At 47.0% G+C, this 11331-nt stretch overlaps 1 protein-coding gene across 1 annotated transcript in view; it reads left to right on the forward strand.

The window, feature by feature from the left end:
* Positions 1–2874: 2874 nt before the first annotated feature.
* LOC311007985 (sodium channel protein type 4 subunit alpha B-like) overlaps positions 2875–11331 on the forward strand; it is a gene marked incomplete at its 3' end in the record, with an annotated part of 9702 nt that continues 1245 nt past the window's right edge. The window contains exons 1-3 of the mRNA XM_084001415.1: positions 2875–3000; positions 6996–7050; positions 9470–9665. Of these exons, the coding sequence (XP_083857541.1) occupies positions 9534–9665 (132 nt within the window). The 5' untranslated portion in view covers positions 2875–3000; positions 6996–7050; positions 9470–9533. The remainder of the gene's footprint in view (positions 3001–6995; positions 7051–9469; positions 9666–11331) is intronic.

Consider the following 11331-nt stretch of genomic DNA (forward strand, 5'->3'; position numbering starts at 1 on the left):
AATCTCTCTCTAACTCTCTAACTCTCTCTAACTCACACTCACACACACACACACACACACACACACACACACACACACACACACACACACACACACACACACACACACACACGCACGCACACACACACACAGTAAAGTCAGGGTTAGGAAGCACAGCTGATGATGATGGTGGCAATCAGGATGATGAAGATGGTGATAATGGTTCAGTATTAGATTTAAATCCCTGGTTTTGTTCAGCTGCCTGGTTTATTCAACATGCAGGTAACCATGGCAACATGGCCGTTACCTCGGGTACGTAACAGGAATGTAAATACTGAGGGGAAAAGACACAGGTGAGACACAGGTGCAACGTGTGAAACCTCATGGTTTTAATCATCAGCGCCTCATTCAGCAGTAATGAGCTGAGGTTCATACGACACGATGCTAACCTGGCTCCCAGCTGAAGATGAGCCAGCACACTTGGTATTTATAGGCCAGCTGACTGGAGAACAAGCTGATCACGGATCAGATATTAACAACTGCTGAAACCAACAACTGCTGCTGTCGAAATTAGCTCAGAGCGCTTGTGGCTGCTAATGCTAACTGAGCAGGGTCAGACCGAAAGGTTAACAGTCTGACAGAGGAAGTAACAGTTAGCCACTCAGATTTGCACTGCTAGCTTCATCTCAGGAGAGGCTAGCATGTACGCTACATGACAAGTTGATTATTGATGGATTATCACACATATCTGTTTCCACAGGCCTCATACAACTGCAGAAACCAGGCTCAGTTGTAGCTTCTTACTAACAGTTGAGCTACAAGTCATCAGATATCGTCGTTATTTCGTCACAGTTAATGAAAGTCCAGATGACTTGGACGAGTGTAACTGTCACCTGTCATAGGGACGACTGTGATGACGGACGACTGAAGACTAATTATTGTGATGATCTTACAGCCGAAGACTGAATGAAGCCGTACAGCATCTCTCTCTCTCTCTCTCACGCACACACGCACGCACACACACACACACACACACACACACACACACACACACACACACACACACACACACACACACACACACACACACACACACACAGAGTAACACATGTGATTGCTGCACATACTGAGCTTTTGGAGTTACAACTTACTTGGCATCTGAATTGCAATGTGATCCTCACAAACCACACACTCAGCAAACACACTCACACAAACACACATACACACGCACTCGTACATCAGTGTGAGGGTGTGTTTCAAGTCTGGCAGCAGCTGTAGCTGCTCAAAGTGACTCAGAGAAACATTTAACACCGACAAGTCCCGGCTGAGGTTCAGGTCACAACCAAGCTCACTTTGTCTTTAGAGGGTTCAGCCTTTAATCAGGGTGAAGTGTAATTAAGGGTTAATGAAGAGCTAACACTCAGCTAACACTCAGCTAACACAGCGCTACCACAGAGCTAACAGTGAGCTAACACTCAGCTAACACAGCGCTACCACAGAGCTAACAGTGAGCTAACACTCAGCTAACACAGAGCTACCACAGAGCTAACACTGAGCTAACATGGAGCTACCACTCAGCTACCACAGAGCTAACAGTGAGCTAACATGGAGCTACCACTCAGCTACCACAGAGCTAACACTGAGCTAACATGGAGCTACCACTCAGCTACCACAGAGCTAACAGTGAGCTACCACTCAGCTACCACAGAGCTAACACGGAGCTAACTGAGTGTTAGCTCAGTTAGCATGGCTGTGATTGGCTGTGATTGGCTGTGATTGGCTGTGATTGGCTGAGATTGGCTGAGATTGGCTGTGATTGGCTGAGACCAGCCACACAGCTGTGAAGCCGATACAACCACGACGTCAGCTCAAACCTGTCATGATGAATGGATCAAACTGCGTCACCTCGGTCTGCAGGAGATGCAACGTCTTCTGACACACTGCTTAGGAATAGCGCTCCGATTTCATTGGTTTCATTTCGTCTTTAATCAAATAAAAGCTGTTTCATTTTCTATTCTCCTCCTCTGTATTTTATTCATTTCTCTACCTTCATATAATCACGTAGTGATTGAGGTTAAGGTCTCTTTTCTAAGACAGACCTGTAAGAAATAAGAAATACTACAGACATTAACTAGAAAATTTCCTCTGGGAAATGTTGAGAGGGCCACGGGGAGACCAGTGCTCGGTGCGATGGCCCGTGGCCCTAATAATGAGTGTGCGGGCAACCCTCTCTTTTTCTACGTTACTTTTTATTGCCCTGCGCCTCAATAGCCTACAGCATGATGTGCATATAAAAACCTCCTTTTTCCGTGGCCCTAATAATAAAGTATATTGCTGCCCATTACCGGCAACAGCAAAGTTCAAACCGCCAGATTGTCATTGGGTCCCGCAGGAGGACAGACCCGTCCTCGCTCAGGGCCGGGACCACGACTTGTCCCAACTGAAGCCAGTGAGGCTTAGTGGCAGGAAGCCCTGAGGACAAACTACACACACACACACACACACACACACACACACACACACACACACACACACACACACACAGATACACACACACACACACAGTTTTATTTTGGTGTGTGTGTCAGAGAGAGAGGAAATGCCGGGCGTCCCAGACCGCGTCCAACAACATTCTGTGGTCTACAGTTACACACAGAGAGTGTGTGTGTGTGTGTGTGTGTGTGTGTGTGTGTGTGTGTGTGTGTGTGTGTGTGTGTGTGTGTGTGTGTGTGTGTGTGTGTGTGTGTGTGTGTGTGTGTGTGTGTGTGTGTGTGGTGCATTAAAAGCAGCAGGACTTTTCTCTATCAGTGTGACACAACATCACACTCTGCAGCAACAACAGCTCTGATAAGACGACAGGACACGAGACAGTTTCCCCGTCACCTGTCTGTCCCTCAGAGAGAGAGACAACGTCCACTGCAGCGTTAGCCGTTAGCCGCTAGCCGCTAGCCGTTAGCCGTTAGCTTAGCGCCAGCTGCTCAGCTTCTCCTCGTACACCTGCTCCTTCTCCGGCTCTGCCAGGTATGTAGTTCCTGTTCTGGTTCTGGTCTGGTTCCTGTTGTAGTTCCTGTTCTGGTCTGGTTCTGGTCTGGTTCTGGTCTGGTTCTGGTCTGGTTCTGGTCTGGACCAGGACCAGGACCAGAACCAGGACCAGGACCAGGTCTCTGTGTGGACCCAGACTGTTACTTCCTGTTCTGCTCAGTCTGTCTGTCATGTTTGTGTGTGTGTGTTTATACATGTTTGTATGTAGGAAGGTGCGATTGGGGTTAGTTACTTCAACGAGGACTAAACCCAAAAGAAACAACTGGAGCACTGGATGTAATGCAGAGATTTAATAAAGGTGCACAACACCTAACGTTTCGACGCAGTGCGTTACCTCTGATGAAGACTTTTGGGTTTAGTCCTCGTTGAAGTGACCCAGTTGCACCTTCCTACTTACCGGTCCTGTCTGAGAGCAGCGAGTTAGAGCACCCTCTTTTTGGACATATTTGTATGTATTTGTACACATATAGATCTGTGACTGTGTTGTGTAGAGTTGAGTTGTGTGTTCAGTAGATAAATGTACTTAAACTTCCACTTGTTGATTTTACATTAATTCTGTGATTTGGTTTTAAGATAAAAAATAAAAAAATCAATCAACCAATTAACCAACGATGATCAATCACAGCAACTTGAACAATTAATTCATTTTGTAGCATTTTCTGATTTGATTGAACAGCCTCAATATATTTATATAGGTGTGTGTCTAAATTAATTACAAATGTATGCTCTCACACACACACACACACACACACACACACACACACACACACACACACACACACACACACACACACACACACACACACACACACACACACACACACACACACACACACACACACACACACGTGTTTCATACAGAGATTTGGATTTGACTTCTGGTGTAAAACATGTTGATGCAGTTTGTCTCAGTGAGTCTGTGTGTGGCGCCGGTTATCACCGAGACAAGAGGCTGAATGACATGTTAGTGACGGACGCACACACACACACACACTCACACACTCACACACACACATATACACACACACACACACACACACACACACACACACACACACACAGATTCAGTTTAAAGCAGTGAACAAACCAGCAGCAGCTCAACACAGTAAGACAGTTTTTGTTGTTATTGTTTCTGTAGTTTGTTTTTGTTTTTGTGTGTGTGTGAGTGTGAGTGTGAGTGTGTGTGTGTGTGTGTGTGTTGTACTCTTACTGTGCGTTCACACCAAAAGCTTCCAAAGTGTCAAAAACGTTCGAGGGTGGGCGTCAGAGAAGACAGCTCCCAAAACGGCAAATATTTTCAGCCGCTTTGGCCGCTCGTCACGTGACTGACGTCGAAGTTCGATCTCGCTGGTCATTGGGGCCGAAATACAAAAAAAGGAAAAAAAAGGCAGCCGACGGACGTCTCTATTCTGACAGGTTGCCGCCGAACCGCATCATAGCTAATTACCCTAAAGTTAAACCTGGCTCAACTTCTCGGCTGGTGGCGCTTTGGAAGCTTTTGGTGTGAACGCACAGTTAGAAGAAGATAAAGGGAAAGATGATCTGCTAACCCTAACCAGATAAAGATGCTTCAGCTCAATCACAAACAGAGTTAATGATGTTGTTTCTGTGTGAATCCCTTTATAGCTGAGTTAGGGAACCACTTTAGTTCCCTGAACACGTTAGTTCCCTGAACACGTTAGTTCGCTGACGTCGACCACATTAGTTCCCTGACATTGATCACTTTAGTTCCCTGACATTGACCATGTTAGTTCCCTGAACACGTTAGTTCCCTGAACACGTTAGTTCCCTGAACACGTTAGTTCGCTGACGTTGACCACTTTAGTTCCCTGACGTTGACCACTTTAGTTCCCTGAGCTCTGTGTCTGTGAACTGTAGCAGGACAAGTTGCCTGTATCCATGGAAACGAGACGATGCTGTTATCTGGACTGTGATTGGTCAAATGAGGTGTGATGTGATCAGATCAAAGCTGCTGGTTTCTACTAACAACACGAACACATGGGATGTAGAAGAGTGTGTGTGTGTGTGTGTGTGTAGGGGAGAGTGGGGTAAGATGAGCCTGTGGGTAAGTTGACCCACCCCTTGTTTCTAGGAAACTATTGGAAAAAATGAGCATGTGACCAAATATTTGGGAGGCAGGCATCATTTCATGGAGTCTGTGAAGGTTAGAACCACGTGAGTAAAGTGGTTTAATATTTATGACCAAAAAATCATTTTTCACTCTCGAGAGTGAATTTTGTCGATCATAAGTTTTGTGTTTGGACTAAAAGAGATTATTGTAAATGTGTGGTTGTGGTATCTATGAGCTACAACATGAGGTAGTAACCTTAGCTGTGAGAGCAATAAACCCAAGCTAAGGTAGCTGTGGGGTAAGTTGATCCATTTGGCCAGGGGTAAGTTGAGCCACCTATCCTATACACTTAGTGAATGTATTTTGGCTGTATACCGTAGATGACCAAATAAACGCCGGTTCAATTAAACGCCCGGGCGATTAAGTGTTTACCAGTCTTGCACAGAAAAAAAAAAGTTTTTTTCAACAGCGACTCCTACCTCTGTCAGTCAGCCCCTCCTCTCGCTCTCTCTCTCGCATGCAGGCGCACACACACACAGACACACAAACACAGGTGCGCTAGCGGGACAGGTTGCGCTGGACGACAAAGACAAATAGATAAATGCGCTAATGTACAGTGCTGAAATGACCGCGATCGCCCCCCCCCCCCCTTCCCTCCTCCCGCTATCGTTCATAACACTGCTCTGATTGGCTGCTGTGATCAGCTCCCTGTGTCGCCGTAACACAGACAAACTGTCTTTGTATTTATTGTCTGATGTCAATAAACATGTGTCGGGGAAAAAGTAGTTTTGTTCCAGTGGTGCTATGGTGACCTCCTTGTTCTTTGCATGATGGTCTGGTGCTGCTCATTGCAAAAATAAATTGTAGCCTGTTGCAAATACGCGCCTGGTTCTTATAAACGCCTGGGCTCCAAGTGGATTTAGCATATTAAACGCCCGGGCTACTAAATGGTCATCTACGGTATGTCCAAATGATTAAATCAAGATTCTGTATGTTTGTGATTACAGTAAGTATGTTGCTATAAACAGGAAAAGTTGTTCATAGTGAGGCCAAACTTTACTTTCAAAGAAAAATATCTGGGATTCTTCCCAAGATGCAACGTAATTACAAAACTCCCCAAATCTCAGTGAGTTGGTGGCTCAGCAGGAAGTCCCTGCAGTTTGTGTTCACCTGTAACCTGGACAGATGAAATATTAAGTAAAGGGGGAGGTAGGAGATGGATGGAAGGAAAGAAGGGGGGGTTGGTCAATTTACCCCACTCCTATGGTCAACTTACCCCATTCATGCTATTTTTGAACATGCTATATTTTAAAAACAGTTATATTTACACTCATTCTGTTAATTTGTAGGGATAGAAAACATCCTGAAATATCTGCAGATGTGTTAGTTAGCAACAAAACTATAATTGTCTTGATGTAGTGATCCTGAATACAAAAAGTTACTTACCCCACTCTCCCCTACGTAGCGCTGACGGGACAATACGTGTGTGTGCGCCGATGATGAGGATGATGATGATGATGATGATGATGATGAGGATGATGATGATGATGATGAAGGCCCCATAATGGAGGAAGAGGAGATCATGAAAAGTGAATGATGACAACACATTTAGTTTGCAAGGCCCCCGTGTGTGTGTGTGTGTGTGTGTGTGTGTGTGTGTGTGTGTGTGTGTGCGCGCGCTGCTGTTTTTAGCTGTAGCCTAATATTTGTGGGAACCAGTGGAGGGTTGGGGGGGGGGGGGGGGGGGGGGGGGGCGTAAACAGATTCTGTAGACTTGTGTTTCTTGTCTGAATTAAAGGAGCATTACGTGATTTATCAGTTTGACCTTTTACAGAGAAGAAGACAAAACATTCAGCTCATCACCTGCCCCCCCCCCCCCCCCCCCCCCCCCCCCCCCACAGAGAGAGGAGAGAAGGAAACCAAACAAGGAGACGAGGTCGGCGGTGGATCAGAGGAAGGTGAGGAGGCTGTGTGTGTGTGTGTGTGTGTGTGTGTGTGTGTGGGGGGGGGGGGGGGAATGAGCTGGGTCATCGTACTCTCTGTAACTTTACACTGGGGGGGCAAACTGAAGACTTGCAACAGCTGCTGCTGCCATGACAACGTAAGGGTGGGGTCAACCCTGGCAACGCTGAAGACACCAGAGACAAGACAGTGTGTGTGTGTGTGTGTGTGTGTGTGTGTGTGTGTGTGTGTGTGTGTGTGTGTGTGTGTGTGTGTGTGTGTGTGTGTGTGTGTGTTGAGTGCTGCGTCTGGTTGGCTGATGCTGCTAAACACACGAGTCTGGAGATAAATAATAATAATAATAATACTCCAACATTTCTGGATGTGCATCATGAATGAAGACAGGGAGGGGAGAGCCAATCAGCTGAGACCTGCTGAATTTTCCCACTTTAACTCTTTAGGACTTCCACCTTAACTCTCTAGTATTTCCACCTTAACTCAGCTCCATGTGTCCCTTGTCTCTAGTTCTGGTTAAACCAATGTCTTGTAACTAGTTGCAGGGAGAATGGAGGCTCTCTGCCTTCCACCTAGTATAGTATAGTATAGTATATATATATAGTAGTAAAGCGTCTCTTGGCTGAAAACCAACCTTGTAAGATCAGAGCCTCCGACCCGGTGTCCCAGCTCTGGTCTCCATGGCGACACCGCTGTTACGCCCCAGCTAGGGGTGTCTGAGGAGCAACATGAATAAAACTCAAGACAGCCACCATGTTTAAAGTGTGAGATAACTCATAATTTATTGTTGTACAAAATAAGTAAAGTGGAGAGTAAATAAGATGACTTCAGGGTGGACCCAGGCCAACATAACGAATAAAAGAGGAATCTAACTCAAAAGGGCAAGCTGACCTGCAAAGGAAAGAAACGGAAAGAACATAACCTGCCCTCCCTGGCCAACCACAAAACAGGAGAAAACTGGCAACTGAAATGGCGGTCCACCCCTACAAAAGATCAACACAACTAAACGTGACTGGTTGGGTTGAGGAGAGGAGTGCGTCTTCTGCCGTGCTCTGCCGGCCGCCGACTGCTCAGCTGGAGCTTATATACCAAGGCCCCAGACCCGCCGGAGCAATCCCCGACCGGCCTGAGGACGCCGCACCAATCCCCGACCGGCCTGAGGACGCCGCACCAATCCCCGACCGGCCTGAGGACGCCGCACCAATCCCCGACCAGCCTGAGGACGCCGCACCAATCCCCGACCAGCCTGAGGACGCCGCACCAATCCCCGACCGGCCTGAGGACGCCGCACCAATCCCCGACCGGCCTGAGGACGCCGCACCAATCCCCGACCGGCCTGAGGACGCCGCACCAATCCCCGACCAGCCTGAGGACGCCGCACCAATCCCCGACCGGCCTGAGGACGCCGCACCAATCCCCGACCAGCCTGAGGACGCCGCACCAATCCCCGACCGGCCTGAGGACGCCGCACCAATCCCCGACCAGCCTGAGGACGCCGCACCAATCCCCGACCGGCCTGAGGACGCCGCACCAATCCCCGACCAGCCTGAGGACGCCGCACCAATCCCCGACCGGCCTGAGGACGCCGCACCAATCCCCGACCGGCCTGAGGACGCCGCACCAATCCCCGACCGGCCTGAGGACGACGCACCAATCTCTCGGGAGTGGGAGGAGTTTGGGCCGACAAGCACCTGGGATGAAAGACAAAGACAGACACACAGCACATACACACCTGCACACATCTACCAGATAACGACGGCAGTTGTAACACCGCCACACAAAAGTAACGCGCTAACCCGTAACCCGTAATCTCTTGTTGATGACAGATCAGACTACACTGATATCACCATGGTAACATGGTAGATGATAAACAACCTTATCCACCGCTCCATGGATTCACTTCTCACCGGCTTCGTTGTTGGAAAAAGATGATGCACATGGAGGAGAGGAGGGTTAGAGACACAGAGGAGGAGACACCAGAGGAGGAGAGGAGGGGTTAAAGGGTTAGTTCAACATTTTGACAGGAGGAGGAGGAGGAGGAGGAGGAGAGGAGGGGTTAAAGGGTTAGTTCAACATTTTGACAGGAGGAGGAGGAGGAGGAGGAGGAGAGGAGGGTTAGAGACACCTGGAGAGTTCAGGTTTATTTGTGCAGCCCGGTTTCGGTTTTTACAACCAGTTCATCTTTACAAAGCATCATAACAACAACCACTAAGAAAAAGCCCTTAATATAAACAGAGCTGCACCTGTTCAGCGGCCTTGATCTGATTGGTCGGTCTAGTTCAGTGACTCATCAGCTTCACCTTCACTGTTTTTGTTGTTTGTCTTAAAATCTTAAAACAAAATGAAAATGAAAATTTCAGGTTTGTTTCATCTTCATGTTTAGTGTAATTGGCAATAAACCTGATTCCCACTCTGCTGCAGGAGGCGGTTGCTAGGTGACCGGTGAGGCCAGGCGGTTGCTAGGCGACAGCTGCATGATGCCAGGATGGCGCCTCTGCTGCCCCCTCTCGGCTCGGAGATCTTCAGACGCTTCACACCGGCTTCACTAGAGGAAATCCAACGACGATATGAAGCTGAGGAGGCGGAGCGACAGAGGAGGAAGGAGAAGAACATCGAGGTAAAACGATATGGAGGGTTAGGGTTAGGTATGGGTTAGATGGTTAGTTGGTAGGGAGACCGACCGTAGCGTTGGGTCGCTATGGAGACCGACCGTAGCGTTGGGTTGCTAGGGAGACTGACCGTAGCGTTGGGTTGCTAGGGAGACTGACCGTAGCGTTGGGTTGCTAGGGAGACCGGGATGGTTTTAGAAGGAAAAAACTAAATTTGAGGCATGAAAGTATTTAGTTTTTTACTTCATTTATTTTGGGGATTGCTCTTCCTGTTTCGTAGTCAAACTCATCAAACTGACATTAGGTTTATGGTGTGTCTATGTAGATATCTTTCATGCAAGTTGTCGGTGCTAATGTTTTAGTTGTTAGCTGAGTTAGTTAATCTGGTTCGTTGTTAAAACCGACTACGACCAAAACTTTTATTGCATTTCTGTTTTCTTTGGCTTTCAGTGGCCTAGGTCTTGAAAGAGAAAGACGAAGGGGTTATAGGTTCATGTAGCATCAGACTATGGCTGACAGTAACTAATGTACTACACACACTTCCCCCTAACCCTCGTCTGAACCAGAATTGCGCAAAACGAAGGGTTAGGGCCAAGGGCTAGGGCTAAGGGGAGAATTGGAAGTCACCCTAAGTGTTGAATAAAAAGCTTTCAATATCAAGTTTTTGTCATAATCCTAATTTAATAATGTTACAACTAACCCAGACGATGGGCTGAATTGTAACATTTCACACTGAGACTAAACCATGCAGAACAGCTGACAGCCGTTAACCAGACACATGGAACTAGTTTGTCTCACATTCTGAACACACCGGCTTCAAAGATACGGACAGAAGTGAAACATGTTTCAACCCCCCGGTCCTCCGGTATCCTCTAGCCTCGTAAACCAGCCTCTCTAAATGTATTTTATTTCATTTCATTTCTGAGGGAGAGTCTGGCCTCATCCCCCTTGTAAGCGTTTGGCCTGAAACCCTCAGAAGGCCGAGCCAATCAGCGTCGCCGCTGTGATTGACACAGCACGTTGGCCAATCAGGGACCGGCTGGTGCAACGCCCCGTCACTACACCAATTTGCTGATTGGCTGAATGGGGTTGTCTGTCAACGCTACTACTCCCGCCCAGCTCCCGCCCAGCACAAACGCTGACAGACTCTCTGAGAAATGAGATGAGATGAGATGAAATGAGATGAAATGAAATGAGATGAAATGAAATGAGATGAGATGAGATGAGATGAGATGAGATTAAATGAGATGAGATGAGATGAGATGAGATGAGATGAGATGAAATGAGATGAGATTAAATGAGATGAGATGAGATGAAATGAGATGAGATGAGATGAAATGAGATGAGATGAAATGAGATGAAATGAGATGAGATGAAATGAAATGAGATGAGATGAGATGAAATGAGATGAAATGAGATGAGATGAGATGAGATGAGATGAGATGAGATGAAATGAGATGAGATGAGATTAAATGAGATGAGATGAGATGAGATGAGATGAGATGAGATGAAATGAGATGAGATGAGATTAAATGAGATGAGATGAGATGAAATGAGATGAGATGAGATGAAATGAGATGAGATGAAATGAGATGAAATGAGATGAGATGAGATGAGATGAGATTAAATGAGATGAGATGAGATGAAATGAGATGAGATGAAATGAGATGAAAT

The sequence above is a fragment of the Trachurus trachurus genome, assembly GCF_905171665.1.
Source record: "Trachurus trachurus genome assembly, contig: scaffold_154_arrow_ctg1, whole genome shotgun sequence".
Lineage (NCBI taxonomy): Eukaryota > Metazoa > Chordata > Actinopteri > Carangiformes > Carangidae > Trachurus > Trachurus trachurus.